Raw genomic sequence first — 27,459 nt, 5'->3', positions numbered from 1 at the left:
AAAACTGATGGTTGCATAACTTACATTTAAGTGTACCGTGATTGAGTTTTTATTTTTTATTTTTTATATCAATATCAAATAATAATATATGAACTTAATTATCATTATTTTAATTATGAGCATCATCATAAGATTATTGTTGTTTAGTTACTGTAATATAAAGATTTTGTTCCTTATATTATTTTACAGTATTATATGTTCAATGCTAGGTTGTTTGCTCATTTATTTTATTCTAATCTAATAGATTGTAGAAGTGTGTTAATTGTTGTAGCGATGGATCAAAGTATTCAATTAAGTTGTGTTAGCAACTTTGGTATATAGTAATTGTTCACATAGTATTAATTGTTGTAGCGATAAATCAAAGTACTCAATTATTGGATGGGGATAATGTGGCCGAGGATCAAAGTTCTCAATTTCTATGCAGTGAAAAAAATTAAGAGATCTTAATAACTTTGATGGAACAAGAAAGAAAGAATGGAAATCGGAAAGGCACCACATTTTCTATTGAAAGATGGAAAAATTTAGAAGAAGGGATGTTAAGGTTGACTAAAGAAAAGTATACAAACGTACAATTGAGGAATAAATTCAATGGGTTGAGAGACAGATATAAAGCATACACAAAATTTTTATCCATCACTGATTCATCATGGGACCTTGTAATTGGTCAGGTCACACTTACAGATGCCCAATGGGAGGAGATAGAAAAGGTTAGTTGAAATATATTATTTATAATATTATAAATTGTTTCATATAAATTAACAATAATATATAATTGCAGCAAGTCAGGTATGCCAAGCGGTTTCGGAAAAAAGGGTGCAAACATTATAATCTGCTTAGTAACTTATTTGGTGATACATATGCCACTGGTAATCGTGCTCACTCTTCAAATAGAAGCCCATGTATTAGTGGTGATGAGGGAGATAAAAATTCTAATGAAATCAATGAAGTGGTGGATACTTCTCGTCATAGGAGTCGGTCTCCTGACTTTGCTCGTACAAGATCAACTAAAGAGAGCTTTCAAAAGACAAATTCCTCTTCTATGAGTGGAGTTGGCAAATATTTTAAGAAAAAGGCAGAGGCACTAGACAAGGGTGGAGGCTCAAGTGGTATGTCTTAAGTTGATCAAGACTCCGCTAAAGTTACTGAATGCTTGCAAATCTTAGAAGACATGAGACCAATTACAAGGTTGGGAAGGCTCCGCGAATGACTTAAGAGTATTATTGGAAACTATTTTTGATCCTACAATGAATTTTTCGTTGCCACCCGAAGGTATTAAATTAAGATATCATATTAAATTAGAAAAAAATTAATTATTTTTTGTTTGTGCAGGTAAGTATTATCTTGTGGATTCTGGGTACACCAATATGAGGTACTTCTTAACATTTTATCGTGGCGAAAGATATCATTTACAAGAATATAGGGGGAGACGAATAAGGGGTCCTCATGAACTATTCAACTATATGTTTTGGTATATTAAAAATGCGTTGGCCGATCCTTAAGTTGATGCCTCCTTACAAACTGATTGTACAAGCACTCATCGTTATTGCTTGTTGCACATTACATAATTTTATTCGTGACGAAACCCATTTAGATTGTCTTTTTTTATGAATATGGGGATGAGAATGTCAATCTTCAAGAAGAAGTGGAGCTAGGTGGTACTTCTCAGAGAGTAAATGTTACACAGGAGCTAATTCAAGAGATGAGTGAAACCCGTGATGCAGTTGCAAATGCGTTGTGGAACAACTATCATGATAGATGAATCACTTCTATTTGCTCATTATAATATTGTCACTTTTATTAGGATTATTTTTCTATTTGGATATTGTGATATTGTCACTTTTATTATGATTAATTTTCTATTTGGATATTGCAATATTGTCACTTTTATTTGGATTAATTTTGTATCTAAATGCCATTGGATTCATGTTATAATCTGCATGTTTTGATATTATGTGTATGCTGGGCCGAAAAATTAGAGTTGTGTTTCACTTGTTACTATACGTGCTCCTTGTTATTTGGTAAGCTTGAATCCTTGGACCTCTCTCATAATAATCTTTCTGGTGTCCGTCATCCATCCCCAAGTCATTGGGCAAACTTTTGGATCTTAAATATCTGAATGTTTCTTTAATCAATAGACCCCACTGGAGGACCTTTTGCAAACTTCACCGTTGATTGAGACTTTGATGCAAAATAATGCACTGTGTGGAGCACCTCAATTGCATGTCAAAATCATAGAAAAAGCAGAGAAGATTCATATTGTCCTAAACTTCATTATACCATCCATGGTGGTAGTTGGAATAAGTGTCCTAAATTTGTGGCTACGTTTTCAAAACAAAATAGGCAAATTCCAGTTCAAGTTGATACACTAATTAGAACACAATACACACAAGAATTTCATATCAAGAGATTCTTAATGCAACAAACCATTTTACTTTTGCTTTTAAATTTCAAAAGTAGCTCGCAGTTTACTAAACACAATTTTACTTTATGTTTCATCTCAAAGAAATCAAAATCATGATTTTACTTTTCGAGAAAGCGAAAGTAAGAAAGTAAAAACATTTGTAAACGGGCCCTAAGAGAGTACTCACCGCCTTAGCATTATTCATGTTGAACCTCTTTAGAACCCGTTCAATGTACTTAGCCTGAGACAACTACAAAGTACCTTTTTGTTTGTCTATGTTAATCCTCATCCCAAGAATCTGTTTTGCTGCACCAAGATCCTTCATCTCGAATTCATTAGACAACTACTTCTTTAATTTACTGATTTCTTCAAAATTAGGACTTGCTACAAACATGTCATCAACATAAAGTAGAAGGATAATAAAACTTGAATTGAACCTCGTAGCAGCAATGGTAAGCATTGCACTTGTTGTAGTCATGTCGCTTCATAAAATCATCAAACTTCTTGTACCACTGCATCGGGGCTTACTTCAAACCGTACAAACTTTTCTTTAACTTGCACACTAGTTTCTCTTTCTCTTTGATTGAGAAACCCTTGGGTTGTTGCATATAAATCTCCTCCTCTAGGTCACCATGGAGGAAAGTAGTTTTGACATCTAACTGCTCAAGGTACAACCCCTCTGTTGCAACTACGCTAAGAACTGAGCGAATGATACTCAGTTTCACAATCGGGGAAAAAATGTCTGTGTAGTCAATGCCTTGCTTTTGTTGAAAGCCTTTGAACACCAATCTCGCCTTGTATCTCTTGGAACCATCGTGTTTCTCTTTACACCCATTTATTGTGAAGAGCTTTCTTTTCCATGGACAACTTGGATAGTTCCCATGTTTTGTTAAAGACAAGGGACTTCATCTCATCTTCCATTGCAAGCTCCTACTTACTAGTATTTTCAACTTGACATACTTCATCATAGCATTTAGACTCACCATCATCTGTGAGCAACATATAATCTAAATATTTCCGATTCGATACATGAGGTTGCATGGACCTTTTGGGTGCAGGCTTAGTAGTTGGAATTCGCGGTGAATTATGCTCTGTGAGCTCTGGCCAAGAACCCCCATCTGTCTGTTCCACGACAATGCTCTCTAGATCATCATCCAACTCAACAAACTCAAGCTTACTCCGTACAGGACTAGTTGTTTGTGCTGTATCTCTATCTTGTACACTACTTTCTCGTCGAAAACCAAATCTTTACTTCTAATGATTTTCTTGTTCTGATTATCTCAGAATCGATAACCAAACTCATCTCCGCCATACCCAACGAAGTTGCATTTTAGTGACTTGGTGTCGAGCTTTCCCCTAACATGGTCACTCATATGCACATATGCAATACAACTAAAAACTTTCAACCGTGAAAGATTTACCTCTTTGCCACTCCATACCTCTTCTGGTATTCACTGCTCCAAAGGCACCGATGGTCCACGATTAATTAGGTAGGATGCTGTATTGACTGCTTCTACCCAAAAATGTTTGGGTAGACCCGAATGTATGCGAATGCTTCTAACTCTCTCTGTTAATGTTGGGTTCATGCGTTCTGCCACCCCATTCTGCCATGGGGTTCCTTGCACAGTCCTCTCTAATCTGAACCCATTATCAAAATAGAACTTCTTGAACCTAGTGTCTTCATACTCACCACTATTGTCTGACCTCAACCTCTTGATCTTCAAACCTGTTTCATTCTCCACCATAACCTTTCACTTCTTGAACACATCAAATACCTCAGATTTGTGCTTTAAAAAAAAATTAAAAATTAAAAATAAAAAAAAAAAAAAAACACACACACACACACACACACACACACCTTCCTCGTGTGATCATCAATAAAAGTCACGAAATAAGATTTTTTGGCAATGGATAAGACAGTGGCTAGCCCTAGACATCTGTGTGAACTAGCTCAAGTTTCTCCTTTCTGAGATCTCTGCCACTCCTCTTCTGTTTGCCCATCACTCAACTCTCACAGAAGTCAATATCAATTGCTCGTATGCCTATTAGTTTCCCCTTTGAGTGCATAATCTTGAGCCCCCGTTCACTCATGTGACCTAGTCTTTGGTGCCAAAGGTTGTGATCTTCTCTGTTTTCTGCAACTATAGACCCACAAACACTAGTAGTTGTGTAGAGAGTGCCAGATTTCTTACCACGTGCAATGGTCATAGCGCCTCTAGAAACTTTCCACGAGTCTCCATTGAAGGTTGTAACAAAACCTTCCTCTGACAATTGTCCTACCGAAATCAAATTATTCCTCAAGTTAGGGATGTATCTCACATCCTTCAACTTCTAAGATGACCCATTTAACTTGATTTGCACTTCACCCTTGCCAACGACGCTGCAAGGCTGATCATCACCAAAATACACCTTGCCAAGGTTACCCGGTTCATAGCTATTAAATACCTCTTTGCTTGAGGTGCCTTGAAATGATGCGCCGAACTCTAAAACCCATGACTCCGTCTTGCTCTCCAAAGAGCATATCAATGCATCATCTGATTCTTCTAAGACAACGTTTATTTCAGTTTTTCTTTCAGTTCCCTTATTTGGAAGTCTGCAATCAACACGGTAATGTCCCTTCTTTCCACAATTCCAACATTCAACATCACTGAGATCTGTGGGATTCCTAAAATTTTGAGACTGTGTTATTCCGTTCCTTGACTTGGATCTACCTCTATTTCTATTACTGTTGCCCTTCTTCTTGTTTGAACCCTTGCCTCTACTTTCAACATTTAATGCCGAACCACTGGTGGAAGCCCCTATTATTTGCCTTCTGATTTCTTTAGTCAGAATCATACTCACAACTTCATCAAACTTCAACTTGGTCTTCCTTGCACAGCTACTGATCGCTGTAACTGTGCCACTCCAACTCTCGGGTAATTGCCCTAGAATTAACAGTGATCGGACCTCGTCTTTGAAGTTGATATCAACAGACTTTAATTGCCTAACTATCTCGTTAAATGCATTTAGATGTTCGTTGAACTTACTACCTTCAACCATCTTTATGTTGAACAACTTCTTAATCAAGTGCACCTTGTTCACTGTAAAAGGCTGTTCATATATACTAGAAAGGGCTGCTATGAGAGACATCGTTGTCTTCTCGTTCTTGATGTTGAAGATGACTGATTTTGACAGCGTCAATCTGACGATGCCAAGAGCCTTCCTATCAAATAATTCCTATTCTGCATTTTTTTTTTTCCTTTGGCTTTTCTCCTAAAGGTTGATACAGATTTTTCTTAAACAAGAGTTCTTCAATTTGCATCTTCCAGAAACCGAAGTTTGTGCCATTGAACTTCTCGATCATGGATGTGAATGTCTTATCTTTTGATGCCATTATTCCTACTCGAACGGACAAATCTGATCAAAAGACTTTCGGAATTTCGTCAAACACCTTCTGTGCCCTAGGTTCTCAACCAAAGGCTCTGATACCAGTTATTGGAGTTGCTCTGCACAATCAACCGGATTTGATACCAGTTGTTGTGGCGAAAACGCAAATAACAACGCTCTTCGAGGAATAATCACAAGCAATTACAAAGAAAAAAAATCACACACAAGAACACAAGATATACATGGTTCACCCAAATCTTAGAGCTACGTCCATGAAGCACATCGAACAAATTCACTATAAAGAAAATGAAGAATTACAATGGAGAATTTTCTCTCAATCTCTCTCAATTGCTCTTTCTTGTATTGGCACAAATTAATCAATCACAACACGTATGATGATTCTATCTTTCTCCTTCTCTTTATATTTACCACACCATAAGATCTGGTTAGAGTTGATATATATAGCCCCAAGTAATTTGTCCTACAAGAAATTATCTTTTGTAGAATCCAAAACTAATAAGGAAATTAAAACAGATCAGGAAACTAAATTTTTCTTTAAATTCAGTAGTCTTAAAGTTTCCATATAATTAAATTTTTCTAAAAATCTTTCACCTAATCAGACTCCACAAAACCACAACAAAAACTTTATTAATTGTCATGTTATAAAAGATATATATATATATTATGCTTAAGTCAAATCAATACAAAAAACTGATACACTCCATTTTCAGCCTCAAATCTAAGGTCTTTCGGCATCCTTTACACACTACGAAGCACCATCACGAACACGCGTGTTTGAAACTTGGACACATGTCCAACACCTTGAATACGTGTCTTAACTTTGAAGTAGATAAGGTTAAGGAAGTGTTGAGAAAAATCCCGTGGATGGTGGAATCAGTAGTAGATGGTGTGCATTGGCTGCCATTTTTATTATAAAATCCCGTGGATGGTGGAATCAGTAGTAGATGGTGTGCATTGGCTGCCATTTTTATTACTCTCTTTATCAGTGACATTTATAATTTTGTGTATTTTCTCACAAAGCTAGTTTCTCCATTTATAAATTTGTCTCGGACTCTTGTTCGATTTGTGGGATACTATAAACTGTGACATCATTTCATTGAATAAAAAAAAAGGGTAAAAAGAACTGATGTTATGAAAGATTACCTAACTTTAGTTTCCCTCATCCTCAATCTTAAAGTTTCCTGCTTTTTCTAAGGAACCTATGGTTGCTTTTTTAGGTTTCAGTTAAGAAGCCAATTGTATTCCGGTGACGCTATGATTCGAGGGAGTCTCATGCACACACACATACACACGCACACACACACACACACGCATGATATCTTCTTGGTGAATAATTCTCATTATTGGTGAGGCCTTCGGGATAAATTTAGTGGATTACATCATAAAATACATATCAAGTCAAAATCCAGTATGAAAAGTAGAATCCACCATTGAAGTGGATGGTGACACAAAAAAAGATAGTAGTGCAATTTAATTTTAATTTCTTTTTCTACGTTTAAAAATACTGTCAAAAATTTGTGAGAATTTAGAAGGTGTAGCTAATCCAAGTGTTTATATATGTTTCTCCAAAATGGTGTTTGCCAATATATATATATAGATTGCAATGTAACAATCAAATCCTTCTTCCTCTTACTTACAGAGAAAGTTAAGTACTTTAGAATGTATTGAAATAAAAATAAATATAAATAAAAAAAAAACCACCAATCCCTCGTATCAATTTAACTTGTTGAAAAATCAGAATTTGTGGAAATCATTCTAAGAAACCAAATTATGATGCATATCTATAGACAAGTCCACATGGACCACATGAGATCGAGAACTAACAAAATAAGTCGAATTATTATTATTATTATTATTATTATTATTTTTTATTTTAACTTCTGGTTTTTCCTAATTTGTGTGGGCATGATCTTGACACGAATTTACGTTACAACGCTTGAGCCCTGTCTCACCACCACTACATATATAATCATGATTAAGCACTTTGAACCATGTCATCCTTTTTGTCTGCCAAAATTCAAAAGTTGTTGCTCTCTCTCTCTATATTGAAAGTTCTAAGTAGAAGAGTTTGACAGATTGAAAGTGATAGTTTTTTACTCCATCTTTTCTTTCGAAAATGCTCACTGCACTTTGTTATCATCAGCACCATGACATCCTTTTCGTTGCTCAATCCCGCGTAAACTTGGCTTTTGGGTAGAATTCTGATCAACTTGTGAACTGATCCAATGCCAAAAGAGTTGAAAAAAAATGACAGTTTTGTTAGGTTGTAGGGTTGCATCAAATTAAAGAAGCCTATAAGATAAAGTTTGGTGAGATCTCTAGCAAGCTTAAATTGATTAAAAGTGACAAAAAGCTTATATCACATGTATACAATTCATCAACTCAATAACTTGAAGGAAAGTTATGGCTTCATTTTATTAGAATCAATTTGTGATAACGCGAATAATATCAATAAATAGGAATGAAAATGGTATATCATATAAACTTCATTCTAGAGCTACCCTACTCGATAATCACAATTTTTGGTGCAAGGACAACAATTTAAGAAGTTGACTGTGAAGGTTTTCTAAAATGAGTACAATTTTCAGAGAATTTGATCAAATTCTCCGACATGGAAATGTCTCGACAGTCCACGTTAGGCCACGCTTTATCAATCCAAACGACAAATAAAGTTAGTCGCCAAACCGATATCTTGTGCACCATTAAAAGTAGCACATTCATACCTGCACATTCAATTGAAGAAGGATCATGGTTTGTTCAATCTGTAAATTGTTTTTGTCAGACTTGCAAGAAAGGAAAGAATTCACAAAATAGAACAAAAAGATAAGCTAGACATGCTAGCGAAAAATTTGAGTCACCAAAATAGGCTAGATGGTGACTGGTGAGGCATGCATCATGATCACCGTGCCAAGAAAGGCAACACAACTTGATAGTCTGATGGAATTACACTACATTAGTTTGTATACGTGTGTGTAATATGTGTGTGTGTTTCTTTAAAAAAAAAAAGGATGCATGTATATTGTATTTGTGACTCTAAAATTTTCTTCTAGTGTCATTAGATTCTCATTCCATAACAACTTCAGATTGAAGAAGTGACAGCCATAGCTTTCCTTGGCTGACTCTTCAACTCCCAATTCCTATCCTCAAATCAGTTGAAATGCCTTCTCAATTTTGGTTGGGCTTCAAAAAGGTTTGGAACATACCTCAGTTCAACACAGAAATCGAACTTGTTTTAAGAGTTAATCGGTTATAATTTGAACTTTATACAACTAAGAAGCACATATACAGTTACGAGATACGACAAATCTTAAAGAATAGGATATAGACACATGAAGGATACAAAATAATAATATTAATAAAAATATATTATTATAAACAATTAACTTAATTCTCGACTTCTCTTTTATTGTCTTTTTATATTTCTATTTTTTATATTTCTTCTCGTTTTATTCTTCTTCTTTCTCTCTAATTGATTTGGCTTACATTTTTATATGAGCTTGAATAAACTTGTGGTGTTGTTTTTTTTTTTTTTGGCGAAAAATTTATATACTATGTTATTGTTGGGATTTTAAGCTTTATTTTTATTTTTACATTTTTATCCCAATGAATTTTAAATTTTGATATGAGCCCATGGTTTTTGTAAAATATAAAACAAAATTAAATACTCCACTATTTGACCATATTGTGTCCTGAATGTGTTGTGTGCTTGCATATCCAGCTTTGTCCTTGTCCCACGTTCTTACTTGCTGTATCCATCTCACAAAAACAATCATTTTAAAATATGAATACTTTTAACCGTAACCGACATGTGTCTGGCCATATTCTCGACATATCCAATCCTGGCAGAGTATCTATACTAGTTATACATCTTAGATTTTTTTTTCTCTTTTGACTTTTCAATTCAAAAATCTTCATTGGAATCACGCAATACACATTTTCTACTATAAAACAAAATTTAAATAGTGTAATTGAGTCCAAAATTCCTTACACAACCAACAAAATGCATTTACCAACAGAGAGCTGGCACCTTCACTTTCAATGCCAAGTTGCCAAATTATGAGGTTTGGTGCCCTAATTCTGTGGTAGCTTGCTTGTTACTTTATGTCTATTTAAAGGGGGGAAATAAAATGTGAAAACAAAGGCAAAAGGATGGGGCATTTATATAATAGTGTGAAAATGAGGGGTTTCTTTATAAAATCGTCAAATAATAAAAAAATTCAAAAGGACTTACTGGACAATAGGAAAAGATACGGTGGTCCAACCTTATCTTGCTAGAAAAGCACTTACACGTGTCGCTCAGCAAAGATAGATACGGAGCAAAGGACAGCCACTAGAAGTAAGATTCTTTTTACGCGCCACTCTTAGTATAGCGGAGATGCCCTGTTCATATGGGGACACGTGGCGTCAATCATGAGCTGGATTTTCAACGGCTGAGATGTCGTCATATGACCTTTTCACTTCACTTTTTGTTGGGTGGGCCCCTTTCTTGGATGAGGAGTTGAGGTGGCAAAATGTCCCCACTATTAAGTGTCCTTGCTGGCTGTGTAGTGTTCATGTGGGCCAACTTCCACGTGACACTAATTTCATTCCAAAAATAATTGTGTTGCTAGTGAGAATATTAAATCAATGCCCCCATTAGAGTTATAATTAAAGAAAAATTAGTTCTAAAATTGAATTAATTAATTAATTTATTTTAATTGATTAGGTGCTTCGAATCACAACATTAGTGTCCAAGCACACTTATTTGAGATTAATTTGATTGATTGTTATTTTTCTTTCAATTTAATTTTAAAAATTATAAAAAATAAGTTTTACACTATTGAAAGTTTTATTTGATGAAAATTAAATTTAATATTATTACACATCTTCGTGAACTGATCGATTTAATTAATTAATAATAACATTCGGTTAAATTTATTACATCACGCTCACAAAATATACAGCCATTAGGAAGAGAGAGTTTCATATTGAATCACGTCCACACAAATTTTGTTTACATTTTTCTAAACACAAAATAGGTTTTGAAAATGACTATGTTTGAATTCCATCAATCGCACTCGTGATTTATTCCCAAAATATATACAAACAAAGATGAAAAAGTTCCAAGTACTCTATTCAGTCAGTCTGCTTGACTTTTTCACTCCATAAAGATCTGTGAGAATTTGGCATAAATTGTCTTTTCTATGAGTAGTAATCGTTTTTGAGTTAATAGAATCTTATGATCTGTTTGGATAAGAAGTAAGCAAGAGGGGTGGGGGAAAGTAGAAAATTTTAATTGGGCCGCCGTGATGATTTGGTATTATCAATTTATTAAAACATTGATATATAATAATATGATTTATTAAAATAAAATATTTTTATTTATATAATATGATATAATTAATTGAAAATAGAGATAATGATTATTAAAGGTGCCAGGAAGTCTTTCTTAAAAGAAGGAAAAGAGACAAGAAAAAAATAGAAAAAATATAATGGATTAGTCATTATTACTTATTCATTAATTTTTCTTACGTACATTGTGTCTTCTTTCCCTTAAATTTAATTTTTCTCCTTCCTATCAAACAAAAAATTAGTCTTAATTACTAAAAAAGTGAATGATATTTGACCAACAAAGTAGTCTGGCTAAATAAATAAATTATATACCCTATTCAATATTTTTAAGTAAATTACATTTTGGTATGATATTCGTGTCACAAACTCTCTGCTTGTTATAGATAATAATAAGAAAAATGACACGAATTTAGAGAATGCAACAAGTATTGTGTGAGTTTATTATAAGGGATATTTGTCCTATATGAAAGGGATATAAATGGGTGGTATGTAGAACAAGTTATTAGGTAAATGAACAAGCGTCAATCAGTTACACTTAGTGTCAGAGTCAAACTGAATTTTTGATCTGGTTTCACGCCAAACGCCGGGCTCAGAGGCTTTAGAATGTGCCATCCGGATAAACAGGGTAATCCGACCCTAACGAGGGCGTTGCAAGTTCGAATATGGGAGAATGTAACAAGAGGAAGCTTTTGAATTCGCGAATTCTAATGAGAAATTGATTTGATATATATGAGCTGAATTGTTAGTCCCACTTAATAGCTTAGTGTTACAGGTCTAGAGATTTGGCGCAGCGGCATGGCCCGTGTGGCACCAAGGCGTTACTTCAACTCGTGCAAGCGCCTTGGTCAGCCACCACGACCTGCCCTCCTAATGATACATGCTGACTGGTTTTGACTTGCTTTGGTCTCATCAGGGGAACGGCTCCAGCTCCCGACCAGTTTGTGCAGGGATGACCAACTCCCTTCCTCATAGTCAAGTCCACGACCAGCGACAAGCTTCTCGCACTCAACCGAGTCGACCTGCCTGAACTTTGAAGAGGTACCATCTTGTGCTCCTGCACGCCCCTTTCCTGGAACCATTCCCAGTCAAACTCTGTTATTTGCTAACCAGCATACGTGTCTTTCATCTTCCAAGCGTCTTAGGAATCACTTCGTGACACTCTCCGCCACCCAAATCCTGCGACGCCCTTGTCGCAGTGCAGCACTTCACTACTGCGTCCACTCCCTTCCGAAGTCTGCCTCCAAGCGGTATGCTCACCTTCCCACCATCGCTTCCTTGTATAGTTCCCTGCACTACACTTGCCTAATGATAGGCCTCGGACCAAAGGGACGTTCACTCCTTAAGGACGTGACTCTTATCCATCATGCCACCTCCGCGACATCCCGAGCAAGCAAAGGCCTCCTGTCGACTTGATGTTCGCCCTTCACCATGGTTTGCATCACCCAAGGACGAAACACGAACTTTGGTGTGCGCGGCCCTCCAGTGCGCAACTTCAACAGACGCCTCTTCCTAGGGAGATGGAGGCTCTCCTCCCAACTGCATTGATTCCTCCTCATCGACGTAACTTCAGTGCACCGTCTTCATTCTCTTACCCCTCCCGGACCGACAAGGGGGCACCCCACAGTGCTTTACCCCAAGTCCTGCTCTGATACCATTTGTCATGGGCCTAGAGATTTGGCGCAGCGGCACGGCCTGTGTGGCACCAAGGCGTTGCTTCAGCTCGCGCAAGCGCCTTGGTCAGCCACCACGACCTGTCCTCCCAAGGATATATGCTGACTGGTTTCGACCTGCCTTGGTCTTATCAGGGGAACGGTTCCAGCTCTCGACCAGTTTATGCAGGAATGGCCAACTCCCTTTTTCATAGTTAAGTCCACGACCAGCGACAAACTCCTCGCCCTCAACCGAGTCGACCAGCTTGAACTCTGAAGAGGTACCATCCTGTGCTCCTGCATGCCCCTTCCTTGGAATCATTCCCAGTCAAATTCTGCTCTTTGCTAACTAGCATGCGTATCTTTCATCCTCCAAGCGTCTTAAGAATCACTTCGTGACATTAGGCTTTTCAATTGTATCGCAAAACACCCACACGTGGCTGTTCCATGGATGTCTGAGACCAATAAACTTCACACACATATAGTATTATTGCTCTGACAATAAACTCTTCCTAATTTGACATGTTTTTTATTTTTTATTTTATTATTTTTTTTTTACCATTTTTCAATATTTAAAACACGAACAAGTGTCTGGAGAAGAGAGTAGTGTAATGGGTAGTAAATGCTGACATGTACCAAAAAAGAGAGAGAAAGAAACAAGCACTTGGAAAGTAAAAACGTGGGAATCAAACAACAAACCAACCCTCTCCCAAAAGAAAGATGTCAAGGCCACACAACAACTTGTGGCTCACAATTCACTACCTTTGCTGACGAGGCATTTTCCCACCTCTATTCTTACTCCTTATACCCACCAAAATACCATCATCCAGACGACGACCAACCCAACAGCTCACCCTTCTTCCCAAGTCCCAACCTTGGAGTCTAGAGAGAGAAAACACTCATACAGAAAAGAAAAAAAAAAAAAAAAACACAGACACACACATGACTGAAGTAAAAGACCCTGTGATCAAGCTGTTTGGGAAGACGATTCAATTGCCAACCAACGAGGAAGCTTGTATTGATGCTAACCAACAGCAACACTACTACTCTGTTGATCACAATTCTCTTTCTTCAACCACTTCTTCTTCCTCTTCTTCTTCTCAAGAAAAAAGTTGCGACGTACTCGAACCAGCACAAGGAGACAACATCAAGGTATTAATGTGTGTGTGTGTGTTTTTGTATACATATAATTGGCATCAATTCTATGCTTTTCTAAGAACTACCCATTTTTTATAAATCCAAAACTAATAATGGGTCGATTTTACTTCTTGTGTTTTTTTCAAATTTTGCTTTCATTTCCCGAAAACTTTTGGCTTCAAGTTTTGAGTTTGTGGCATCAATTGTCTGCAATTTTGAGAGCAACCCTGTTTTGGTATTATAAGAACGGCCCATTTTTCATAAATGATAAATCAAAAACTATAATGGGTAAATTTTACTTCTTGTGTTCTTTTCGAATTTTGTTTTCATTTCGTGAAAACTTTGGCTTCAAGTTAGAGGTTGTGACATCAATTATCTGCCATTTAAGAGCAACTTTTTTTTTTTTTTTGGTTTCATTACTTAATTATACTCATTATGGGATGGTAATTTTGTTGGACATTAAAAAAAAAAAAAAAATGGAATAATAGTTTGAGGGTTTTGGTTTTATCATGCTCAAGTATTTTTACCTGGATCTTAAACTTGAATTAATTAAACTATCATGCTCTTGTAGTTTTGACCATGTTTTTCAAAATTTCCTGATTTTTCTATATAAGGAGGTGAGTTATGATCAACAAAAAATCTTTTTGTGTTTCTAAAAACATTCCTTATATGTTACTCAGATGTTTTCAGGACTGCGTTTTAAATTGATTTCTAACTTTTTATTCAAACAATTTGAAACCAGTTATGCAAGATTTCATTTTGACCCTTTTACCAAGTAACCCATCAGCTCTCCTCTGTTTTTATGGTGTTTTTTTTACCTACTTCTCTCAAACCTGAAGAATTTTTTGAAAGATCTCTTGAAAACTTTGGATTGACTGCTTGAAAATCCACCAATTATACATTAGCTTCATAATCTACAATCTTTGCATCTTTGTTCCTAAGTTCTTTAGATTACTTTTCCGATTTTCGGTTTTTGTGTGTGGAGAGTGGGTATACTGAATACATGTATGAACTATCTTTCTCCCAGAGGTATCAGTAGCTATGTATGTTCTTCAAATAGGTTAGAACAGCCTTCCTGTTATTCAATCATCCGTTTTGTGCTTCAATTCGGCCTAAAATGACGGTATGTGGACAAAATTAGAACAGATTCTCAGTAATCACTACTTTCTCCTCTATAATTTTCTTTGCTTTTACTAATATTAAGCCAATTTCTGTCAGAATGCTTATCAATAGGTTGTTGATCTTCTCATACCATAACTAATTTATAGCTTTATTAAAATTGTTTTGTGTTATATTGGAAGAAATGAGCTCATCGAAAGTCTTTAGAATCCCTCAATATATTAAGAAATTGAAAAGGAAGAGAAGCACTTGTTTCACTATTTAATTGGAAAAAAAAAAAAAAAGAAAAATGTATGAGATCTTAGTTTAACTAGAATTTCTTAATTTAATCTCTGTTTTGTATTTTGATTTAGCTAGAGTATTTTTTTTTTTCTTCGAAAGGTAGATAGTCTAATTTCTCAATGGTAATTTGGTTAAAAATTTCAGAGATCTTCGGAAAGTGAACTCACCAACACTAGACCGGAAGATGGCTCCTCCCAGCCGGCTGCAGAAGAGTCCACGGAGCCAACAACGGCGTGCGAGAACCCTAAAACACCATCTAATGACAAAGAAACTTCGTCCACAAAAGATTCCAAGAATGAAGCGCATAGTGAAACTAGTATGTCACAAGAAAAGACTCTGAAGAAGCCTGACAAGATACTTCCGTGTCCGCGATGTAATAGCATGGACACCAAGTTCTGCTACTACAACAACTACAACGTTAACCAGCCCCGTCATTTCTGCAAGAACTGTCAGAGATACTGGACAGCCGGAGGGACTATGAGGAACGTGCCTGTGGGTTCTGGTCGCCGCAAGAACAAGAGCTTGTCTGCTACACATTATCATCACATAATAGTGTCAGAAGCTCTACAAGCAGCTCGAGCTCATGCTGAAAATGGGGCTCATCACCCTCTTTCGAAACCCAATGGCACAGTCCTTGCCTTTGGCTCGGATGTTCCCATTTGTGATTCCATGGCTTCAGCTCTAAGCCTTACTGAAAAATCACAGAATTGTGTCCAAAATGGTTATCATCATAGACCTGAAGAGAGAATTTCCGTCTCTTCTGGAGGGAGAAGAAATGGGGATGATCGCTCAATTGAATCATCAATTACAGCTTCAAATTCAGTGGAAAAGGGAGGCAATGTCAGACTACAAGAATCAGTTATGAAGAATCTACAGAGTTTTCCTCCTCAAGTACCATGCTTACAAGGACCTCCATGGCCTTCTCCATGGGATTCAGCACAATGGAGGCCTGCAGTGACCGCGCCTGCTTTTGCCCCACCGGCATTTCCCATATCGTTTTACCCTGCACCACCTTATTGGGGATGTACTCTACAAGGCTCGTGGAATATGCCATGGCTTTCCCGGCCACCTTCTTCTTCTGACCACTCTGCCATCAGCTCGAGTCCTATTTCTCCAACCTTGGGGAAACATTCAAGGGATGGAAACCTGCTTAACACATCAAACTCTGATAAAGAAGAACTCCTAAGAGAAACCAATTCCGAGAGTTGTCTTTGGGTTCCAAAGACACTGAGGATCGATGATCCTAGCGAAGCTGCAAGGAGCTCCATATGGTCAACACTCGGGATTAAGAATGACAAGACTGATTCAATTCACGGCGGAGGTCTCTTCAAGGGCTTCCAATCAAAAGGCGACAACAAAAGTCACAGAGCTGAGACGCCGCTGGTGTTGCAAGCCAACCCTGCAGCCTTGTCCCGGTCACTTAACTTCCATGAGAGCACATAGTTTACAAAAGAGAGATGAAATCTGGTTATCGACTTTTTATGGTGGCAGCTGAAAGATAAACTAGAGTTCACAATCTTGCTATAGCTGACTCTCAAGAGCTGCAAGCACCATTTAGGCCATGAGACCATGTTGTGACAACCCTAATGCAGAACAATCAAGCTTAGAGGAAGACCAGAGAAGAGCTGGTATGTGAGCCTTCATTGTAGATAGAACATGTCTCTAGTTTGCTTAGTTTAGCTGCTCTGTTTCTATGTTTTCTGTAATAGTGAGAATAGTTTCTTTTGCAAGGAGTTTAGATGGTTTGCTAATAAGTGTTTTATACCTATATACAAGGTAGGCAGAGCTAAAAAAAAATCAGAGATTCTTGTAAACATTATACAAACTCTTTTGAATAAATTTGAAAATCTAAATAAGGAATTTCTTTTCAATTCTTTCTTGGGCCTTAAAGTAAAACAGAAAACTATACAAAAAACTCTATTTGGTTCAGTTTTTTGAAAATTGTTTTATGAAAATTTAGTTATAAAAAGATTTGTTTTCTTTTATTGTTCTCTGAAAACTATTTTTTGTTCTCTGAATTCTTGAGAACTGTTTTCAGAGTTGCAAATCAAGCAAGTCCCGATTTTCAAAATTCCCATTCTACAGGCTCATGACTTTTAAAAGTGGGCAAAAGATTGTTTATATGTCTCTTGCTTTGCTGATGAGCCACGCCAAAAAAACATAGCAATCATATCTAATAAATATGACGGATAAATTTCATACTTAGTGCGGATAAATTTATTGTTCAACCCTATATATTAGAAGAAGATGCCAAGAATACAGTTACATTAGTTATATCACTTTGATAATGCCACTGCATTAAAAGTCTTTCCTTAGAGCTCTCTTTATGAAATTTTATATATGGAAGGGCCAGCATGGAAATATTATTGTAACTGGAGGGCATTGCAAATAATAAAAATATCTTGTATGGCACTCCACTTGTAAAGATAAACTTGATGTGTGACAAAGGACCAATTAGAGCCTCTCTCTTTCAAGCCAAAAGGATCTTAAAGTCTAAACAACTAATGCCAAAAAGTAGAAAAAGATGAGGATAAAGTTTTCTTTTTCTTCTCCTTTTGCCTTCTTTTATGTTTCTTTCACATTTTCTCTTTGTTTAGAATCAATGGGAAAAAACATAGGTGTATAGCCTGCATTAACTGACCATGTGGTTGAAGTGATATTGTATGTTAATTTTTCCTTGGATATATCAAAATCATATTGACAAATGTCTCTGATTGAACAGCCAGGGTGAGACATTCATATCTCTCATTCTTGTTATCAGCAATGGATGGTGGCCACAATTTCTGCATAGTATTGAGTTGTTATGGACCCTACTGCATGTGATGCTATGGAGACCTTTAATATTGTTTTCTTTCCTATTTCTTTTTGTTTTTCTTTTCCTTTCCTTTCATAGCAGCCAAACATGATTTCTTTTTGCTCAATTACCACATCATAATCTGAGAAATATCAATTTACTAAAAATGTGAAAAGAATATATTTGAGGTAGATGACAAAATCCAAGCCATCCAATTTGACAATCAAGAAAATAAATTACATATTGATTGCAACTTGAATGGTTAGAGCCAACCAGGCCTTCAAAAATGAAGTTCATGAATCTTGTGGTCCCTGACGAAAATTCAACTCTTCTGGTGCATGTTACCATCAAGTCTTAATTGTACCAAATTTGGCTGTATTAAGAAAAAAATACATGAAATTTAAGTTGCCATAAAAAGCAAAATGTGAAAAACTTTATGACAAAAGGTAATGCCCACCAAACCTTTTAGAAAGTATTATACATGGTGCATGGCAATCAGAATAATAATACAAAATTGCACCTTTTTTTTTTTCTTTTCTTTCGATGCATAATTAATTAGGTGCGAGGCATTTATTAATTCAGTTGGAAAATAGTGTTCTAATGATCTAGAGGGGTGAATATGTCAACTTGTTTAATTTTTTTAATTGATTAAATTACCCATAATAACTAAATATTTACAATCACAATGTAAAATAATAAGTAAAGTTTAAGAGATGAAATTGCGTGGAAACCCTTTTGGGAAAAAACTACGGACACCTTATTGTCTCTAGCATAACCAATTTATTATCTCGAAGCAAATTTACAAATTTTGATTCAGGCTCACACCCTCTCCACTCTATTGTTGAATGTCTCTTGCTTAGCGACTCCTTATCCAACTGTTATAGAATTCACCTTACTCCTCAATACTTGTAGATAGGTTACTGAAAGAACACGAACACGAATACTCCTAGATGATATGTTCCCTTTGTAGTAATTAATTCACCTTCCTTTCAACAATATGAACTGAGAGAATTATGCTGCTCTGATTGAATAGGAAAATTTGATGTAGACTTTTAATACCTTTCAATCATACGAAAATAAATCACTTTGTGTTTAAGTGTGTGCCCTTAAAAAAAATAAAAAACATATTTTTCTTAATCATTCCAAAAGGCTTCGACAATAATGCAAAATATAATTCTTTATAGCCAACAGAGTTCTCAAAATATTTAGAAAAAAGTTTTAAAAACGCACTAGGAGTGAAGAATATCTCAAGGAGTTTGATCCAAAAAGGAAACTTAAAAGTCGTCAAAAAATGAAATCCTGCAAAGAAAATGTAGCCGGTCCAAAAAGTCCAACCCAAATTATAATACAACGGGGATTTTGAGTGCAAGACTAAGTGCGACCCATCCGATTTTCGTAAATTGATTGCACTTCTGATTTTAAAACCCATACTAGCTAAGTGGGACCTATCGGACTTGTCATATTTCAATATTATAATTCATCCAACTTAAATATATAAAGTGTCATTACTGCCAATTCAGCTCTCATGATCAAAACAAAAGATAAACCAAATATTATAATTGGATTGACATATTTTGGTCTTGGATTGACATATTTCGAGACCAAAATTTGTCAACACAAAAACCTAGAGCTCACACAAAAGTTCAAGGGTATGTTTTGTTCAATTTTCTATTTTTCAGTTCTAAAAATTCACAGAAACTTGTTTAGTTGTCCATTTTTTTTTTTTTTTTTTTTTCTCTTTCTCTAAAAGCTCAGTCAAGAAATTGTATATATTTATATAAGTATTTCTTATTATTCTCTAAAAATAATTTTTAATTTTTTTAAAATTAAACTTTATGAATTCTTGAGATTAAGGTCCCCCCAAAAAAATTACAAATGGTCTCATTAATGGGCCGATTCTTTCTGAATGTTTTGACTATGCTTGTTGGGCCTAAGCCCACTTTCAGTTCAAGCTGAACCCACTGTAAAATCTGTCTTGTTGAGCCTAGGCCTTATTGATTTGGACCGTCAATTTCAACCTAATATGGAGTAACTTTATTTATTTTTTATTATTATTATTTTCAATTTTTGAATGCTGAAATGAGAGGGAAATCGCCATTATGGATGACTGACATAAGGACCAACATATTTTGTGCTTTATGAAATGTGCAAGTGAAGTGCTCGGAAAAGTGATTGAAGAAATTAAGCTTTTTCCAAGGTGAAAGAATGGGAATGTACCTTTTACTTTCCCACCTATAAAGAAAATTAAAGACGAGAAAGGTATATGAGACTTTTTTTACTTCATTTTTTCTCTGCCAGTAGGAGAAGACTTAACTAATTAATTTGATTGCACTTTCACTGCAATAGGGTTCCAGAATAAAGGCAACACAAAAACATAAAGAAACACGATATCTTTTGAGTGTTGAAGTTCTGTTAAAGATGATATTTTGGGTGTGTGAGAGACTGCGCATTTAGGTGAACTTTCGAAATATATATATATAATGGTTAAATAAATATGTTTATTTTAACAAATCTAATGTTGTGTAAAGCACACTTTCCACTCTTTGTTTGAAAAGTTATGCAACTTTATTCAGGAAAAAAAAGAAAAAAAAGAAAAGGTTATGCAACTTTAAAGATGCATACCAAACAAAATACACAGAGAAAATGATATTTTTCCCTATTTCAAATCGGCTAAAGTTCATGGAAACACAATCACTAGGAATATATCCATACATTTTTTTTTTCCACTTGCATGTTTTGTGACCATTTATATGGTTCTCCTTAATAATCTTTTTAATAATGAATTGACAGTGCTTTCTCTTCCACCAAGCAATATATTTGCCTAAGGTCCTACAAGGGAATGAGACTCCATTCTTATTTCACTTGTAATGAAATCTATTGTAGGTTTAAAAAGTCTTTCCAAGCTTTTGATTTGGGTCCATAAAAATATACAGGATTTAAATTATATATATACTTTATTCAGTGTGATAAATTACATTAAATTACGTAATATGTAGCCTAGTAGAAATTAAAATATATTCTACCACCATTATTTAGTTTTTTTTTTTTTTTTGTCTCACTTGTTATGATCTAATCTTCTTGATTTATACTTCTATCCTAATTTATATATGTGTGTGTGTGCTCGCACCAGTGTGCAGGCTTCCTCATGCTTATATTAGGTCTTGTCAAGTATAAATCTGATTCTGACATATGATTTTGATAGATTTTATTATGTTGATTCAATAATATATACATATATGTTAATTGAACTAAGACAGTTGTACCATTCGGTCAGAGTGGCAGACCCATTGTTTTCCATCAGATCTTATTAAATAATGATGATAAACATCTAGTGAGAATAATAATGGCCCATATTGTAAAAACCTAAATGCAAGTCATGCAAATAACAAAACTATTACCTTCTGATGGTAAAGGTAACCCGCGGGCCTACTCAAAGAATTAGCAAATGGTATTCACTTTAAACGTAATACAAAACAAAATTGAAATAATTTGTTACCACGATTTGAATTCATTCTAGATAATTTCATGATTCTTCTATTTGCACTTTTTAGGTTGTATTGGGTTTGATTTGTTTTGTTATTTGTTTTGAACTAGTTTTGCTGGGTTCATTGCTGATAACTAGCCTGTTGGGTACTCTCAAAAAAATAGATGAAGTTATGTGCTTACATTAAGTGAGGTTAGAGGTTGTTGGAGTTGTTAACAAGTAAGAATTTGGCCGCAGTGGGTGGCCATATTGGAATGGTTTGAGTGTGTTTAGCGTTCAAACCTCGGAAGTATTATTAACGTGGGAAAATGTTGTGAAACTTGGGGTGTGTTTTTCATACTTTCTGCGGATATTGTTTCGAATTTTACTTTCATTGGGATATGTCTTGTAACTCTACCATGTAGTTTCAAAAAAATAATAAAATCATGAATACCATTTCTTTCTCGCTCACTCACCCAATAAAACAATTAAATAACAGTGTCTGTCATTTCATTCTCAATTTTATTCACACATTCTCAAAAACAATCAAATCACAATGTTTAAATTTGATTTAGTGATTTTTTTTCTACCCTCCTAATTAAAATGTATTTGTTACTTTTGTTGTTCTTCCCATTAAGATAACTTATTCTATTTTGTTATAGAGACCAGCAGCCGCCTTCTGGACAGGGATATTGTTTCTGATAATTGGATTATATGTGATAGCTCTTGGAAGTCACAATAACAACAGCACAAATATATATTAGCTTTGAATATATTCTTAAGGATGGTTTTGTTCGTGAAAGATATGAGAAGGAAATATAACAAAATGAGGAACTAACTTTTACACTGGGTGAAAGATAAATAACAAATTAGCTCCACTCCTATTTATAGACTAAATGGTAAGAAATGGATTCTATCTATTGGAATTTTGGAATGGGAATATATAGAACCATCCAAAACAAAAAATATATATATCTAATATATTTAGAGGTCACTATACAACTTTAAAGTGTTTTAGACAATGGTATGCCATTCTATTCAACTCTACAAAGAATTATAGAATGCTTTATCAAGACTATTATCCATATTATTCGTCTGCATGACATAACCTGGATATATTTTTAAGAAGAAATTCGTGTTAAAATGGATTAGCCATATTCCAATACACTCTTATGTCTTAAGAGTCTCGCAAAGTGTCCTGTAAGAAACAACTTATCTTGTAAAGAAAAATATTTTATATATAGTCAATCAATAAATTATTATTATTATTATTATTTTTTATTTCTTTGAATCCTACCCCAGACAAAAAAAAAAAAAAAAAAACAGAGGCTCTCTTTCATAATTTACCTATTGCAATATTGGTTTGGGAGTCATACTGCTATCAGTCCAAGATTGACAACATTGTTTAGAACATCTCTAATGCAAAATGCTATATTTTCATACCAAATTTATATTTTGAGAAGAGTTATAGTATTAAAATGCTATATTTTTGCAATTTTACTCCACTAGTGCATTTTATCTAAAATACTATTTTTTGACACAATAACCATTTTATGTTTTGAAAGCCCATTGGAGTGCCTTGTTTTCATTTTAGTAACTTTTGACAATCTCAAAATATAAGAAATCTTTTGAGAGAGCCCATTGGAGTATCTATTTTCATCCACTTATTATGTTTTGAGTTTGAGGGGCCATTTGAGACCTACTATATTTAATAATACATTTGGGAATCTCAAAATATGAGAGATCTTTTGAGAAGTCATTGTAGTGCCTTATTTTTATCCACATATTATATTTTGAGTTGGAGAACCCATTTAAAAGGCATTGGAGATGCTCTTCCCTTGAAATTAGTAGTGAAAAAAAATAATAAAAAATAAAAATAAAAATAAAATAAATTTGTTGTGATTTGATTGAACAGCTTAATTATAATAACACTTGGTTCAAACATGGCCTCTGTAGATTTATTGATGTTATACTTGCTCATAAGAATATTGTTGATCAAACGTACATCTTGGTGAACCCTTTTCTGCCTACATTTAACTGGTTAATATATGCAATGAGAAAAAAATAAAATAAAAGAAAAGAAAAGAAAAAGCAAAAGAAAAAGAAAAAATTGCAACCTGTGGTGACCCATGCAAGTCCCTGGACCCAATAATTTACCTTCATGTATCGATTTTCTGTATAATTTGTGTGAAAAGTTTATTCATTCATAGTTTTCCGGTCCAAGTCTTACTTATTATTATTATTAATATTATTATTTTCCCTGACAAAGACAAACAAAGCACAATGACCCAAAGAAAAACCCATAAACAGCTAGTGCCCAACATCCGCCAAAGCCAAATGCACAGCTGAAGGAGGTAGAGAGGACAACAGCTGATCCGATCCAAGCTCAGGTCTCGAAAGAGTTGCCAAAGTATGAGCCACTCTGTTACTTTGACAATGCACACGAGTCAAAGTGGCATACGAAAACCTTCGAAGATCCACATTAATATAAAAAAAAATAGGAGCAATTTTCGACGGACAAGTCTCCACACCCAACACCCCATCCACAACAACTTTGACATCCGATTCAAACCATAAGTAAGAAAAGCCCAACTCCAAAGGACAAAGAATAGAACATTGACACACCAAAGATTCTGCCTGCAAAGAAGAAAAGTTGAGAAGGTACAAAAAATAACCGCCTTAAGCACATCATCACTATAATCACGGAAAACTACTCCTCCTCCCCCCATCAAAGACTGCTGACACAACGTAGCATCAAAATTACATTTAACAATTCCAAATGGAGGAGGACTCCAAGAATCCACCAGAGTGTTACCCTACACTGGAGTTAAGGATGAACAAAGGGTCCAAGTCTTATTTAGACTACGGAATTTGGAAGATAAAAAAGTTCATGTTATCACACTTGGTGTTTTTTGTTTTTAAATCAAGGTGTCTGGTACCCCGTACGGATTAGGTAAATTTCGAATTATGTTCGCGAATATGTTTTAGAAGGAAATATTTGCACTTAAGAAGAATCGATTTTGAGACATGATCCTTCATCAGGCACAAAGACTCAAGTTTTTTCCAACTAAAACAATTCCTTTAGGACCCGTTTGATAACCGCTTTTACTTTGACCCGAGGCAAAAGCAATGTTTCTACTTTAAAATGTGTTCAACACTATTTCGAAACTTGTTTGGTAATATAAATTTGTTATAAGATTTTTGAAAGCAAAAGCAAAAAAATATGTTTGGTAAAAAGTGTTATAAGAAAAATTAAATGATTAGTTAAAAATGTAATTTAGAATTTTTTTTTTCTTGAACAATGCTTGTATTACATTGCAGAAGCAACCAAAAACGTTATTTTTATGCTTCTGATTTTGGTTTTTTTTTCAAAAGTGTTTTGGTATTATTCAAATGGTAACAAAAATTATCAAGCATGTTTAGTATTTTTGTTTGGCTATAGTACACTTAAATAAATAAATAAAAAACCATTGGTAAACAACCCCTAGTTAGTTGGAGACACGAAGCAAATTGTATTTTCCTTCACAATTTATATATAGTATGGTTCCATAAATATGGACAGACATTGTCAAGTCATGGTAATTTAAAATGATCGAATAGTCCAGAAGTCAAAGTTCATGAATGCAAGTTTCACATGGACACGTGTTAAAACCTCCCACATCCAAACCCTTATAAAAATAGCAATTCAAATTTCGATTAAAATATTTTTCAGATAAAAGATAAAAATATATGTATTTTATTTATTTACTTATTATTTTTATAAATATTTAGAACAGTTAGTTAGGGATTTCCAAATTGAGCACCCCTCAACACATTCAACACACATAAGAAAACTAGAGAGGTTCCTGAAACTTTATTAAATCTCTCATTAAATCTCTTACTCGTTCAACAATCCCAAGTTTTTGAAAGACGTAAAAAAAAAAAAAAAAAAAAAAAAAACAAAACAAAAAACAAAAAAAATCCAAAAAAACCTTTAGCATTCAAGCTGATTAAATCAGAGAAAGTTTTTCATGTAAAAATTGTACCAGTTTGTAAAAATTATTAAAATTGAATATATTTGTTACACTTTTCCTCCTTTAATATTTGGATGTTCACAAATTTGGACATTGCTTCTAAGGGTTGATTAGAGCACGTTTAGGAAAGATACGCGTATCCGAAGCATTTTGCAATTTCATTAAAGGTTCAGAATATTTTACCACCACCTTCAAAGTCATTTGGTAGACGACCCCTTCCATACTCCTTTAATGGGGATTTCCACACACCTCAACCATTTCCAGGAAAACTGAAAGAAAATTTAATCATCCAGATACCTTCAAACAGAATCCAATTCCTCCTCATATATAAATTAACAATGTCCATTGCATTCCTTGCATAACCAACACTAAAATCTCTCTCTCTCTCTCTCTCTCCAAATGGAATTCCTACCTTTCTTCAGAAACTCTCTACTGGGACATCAGAGTTCACAATTTTCTCTCAGATGTCCACTACTTTCTCCAAACTCCCTTTGCTTTCATCTCCACAAAATGGAAAACTTGGACCAACACGAAAAGCCGAAACACTGATCAGCCACTGAAGTGCCAGCAGTGCATTCCCATTGATCGTGAGATTAATCCCATTGTTGGTGATCAAGAACTTTGCTTTGGAGAGCTAAAGATGGTGATGGACAGGTTGGGCATATCATATGATCCAATTGGTGCTGATAATGACAAGTTTGGTGTAGAAGAGTTTTCAACAATGTTTGATGAAGTGCCTTGTTTTGAAGAGTTGGAGGAAGCCTTCGGTATGTTTGATGTGAACCAAGATGGGTTCATAGATGCAACTGAGCTGCAGAGAGTTGTCATTAGGTTAGGGCTAATGGAGAGATCACAGGTGGAGGAGTGCACTAGGATGATTAGTGCATTTGATGAAAATGGGGATGGGCTCATTGACTTCAATGAGTTTGTCAAATTAATGGGGTAGTGTTGCTAAAAAGTTCTTGGTGAAATAATAACGACGACCTTTCATCTTTTTAACCTTTTTTTATTTTATTTTTTTGGTTATATATGTATATAGTTCACCCAAATAAATAATAACATTTTTTTTCTTCTTTTTAATATTTTTTTTTTCTTAGGTGATGTTTGAGAAAATTGAAAATTAAGTTCTGAAAATGTTAAGATAATTGAATTTTAAGTACTAAAGTTTTTAAGTGATAATTAAAAATAAAATAGTAGCTTAAAGTGTCATTTATTAATGTCACTTAATTTTTTAAGAAGTACCTTTGTTCTATTTTTATGGTCCTTTTAAACTATCGACATATGCAATTTAGGGCTACTCTCATATTGGAAGCGATTGCGTAAAAAGATTTGTGGATCTAGCATGCATTTTTTAAAATGTCAGATTCACACAATGATATAAATGTGTCGGATTATTCCCCGATAATCAATATCATTGTCAATGGCCGATTGCCCAGGTTAATTTTCTGGTGATTGGCATGCATATCGAATAGGGTATTACCTGGTTGATGGTATATACTCTAAGTGGGCAACTTTAATGCATATCGAATGGGGTATTACCTGGTTGATGGTATATAACCTAAGTGGGTAACTTTGATGCAGAGCATCCTGCACCCTACCACTGCGAAAGAAAGATTATTTGCTCAAAAACAAGAGGTCTGCAAAATGATGTGGAACGAGCTTTTAGGGTTTTACAGATCAAGTGGACAATTACGCAACGACCAGTCAAATTTTGGTAGAAAGAAGATTTGTGCATCATAATGAAAACGTGCATTATCTTTCATAACATGATTGTCGAAAATAAGCAGCACACCAATTTAGAAAGATGGACTCCATCACTGGAGGATACAATCCCGATTTCAACTTTTAATCAAGAACCCTCGATTTCAGCGACACAAATCTAC

General features: G+C 34.9%; 3 protein-coding genes across 3 annotated transcripts; all 3 read left to right on the top strand.

The window, feature by feature from the left end:
- The first annotated feature begins 455 nt into the window (after window positions 1-455).
- Window positions 456-3,735, top strand: LOC132296157 (uncharacterized). Its single transcript, XM_059794385.1, has 3 exons — window positions 456-707; window positions 779-1,106; window positions 3,686-3,735. Exons 1-3 carry the CDS (start codon window positions 456-458, stop codon window positions 3,733-3,735), a joined length of 630 nt encoding a protein of 209 aa, XP_059650368.1.
- Window positions 3,736-13,582: 9,847 nt separating this feature from the next.
- On the top strand, window positions 13,583-17,039 carry LOC132294844 (cyclic dof factor 1-like). The gene is made up of 2 exons (XM_059792846.1): window positions 13,583-13,920; window positions 15,451-17,039. The coding sequence occupies exons 1-2, from the start codon at window positions 13,711-13,713 to the stop codon at window positions 16,747-16,749; spliced, it is 1,509 nt and encodes a 502-aa protein (XP_059648829.1). The 5' UTR covers window positions 13,583-13,710; the 3' UTR covers window positions 16,750-17,039.
- LOC132296156 (probable calcium-binding protein CML46) lies at window positions 16,868-26,522 on the top strand. Its single transcript, XM_059794384.1, has 2 exons — window positions 16,868-16,934; window positions 26,041-26,522. Exons 1-2 carry the CDS (start codon window positions 16,868-16,870, stop codon window positions 26,520-26,522), a joined length of 549 nt encoding a protein of 182 aa, XP_059650367.1.
- Window positions 26,523-27,459: the final 937 nt, after the last annotated feature.

This window comes from Cornus florida, unplaced genomic scaffold, assembly GCF_030987335.1.
Source record: "Cornus florida cultivar Cherokee Brave unplaced genomic scaffold, ASM3098733v1 CherokeeBrave_3.0.0_Hap2_Chr02, whole genome shotgun sequence".
NCBI lineage: Eukaryota > Viridiplantae > Streptophyta > Magnoliopsida > Cornales > Cornaceae > Cornus > Cornus florida.
This window is presented reverse-complemented; position numbering and strand designations above follow the sequence as displayed.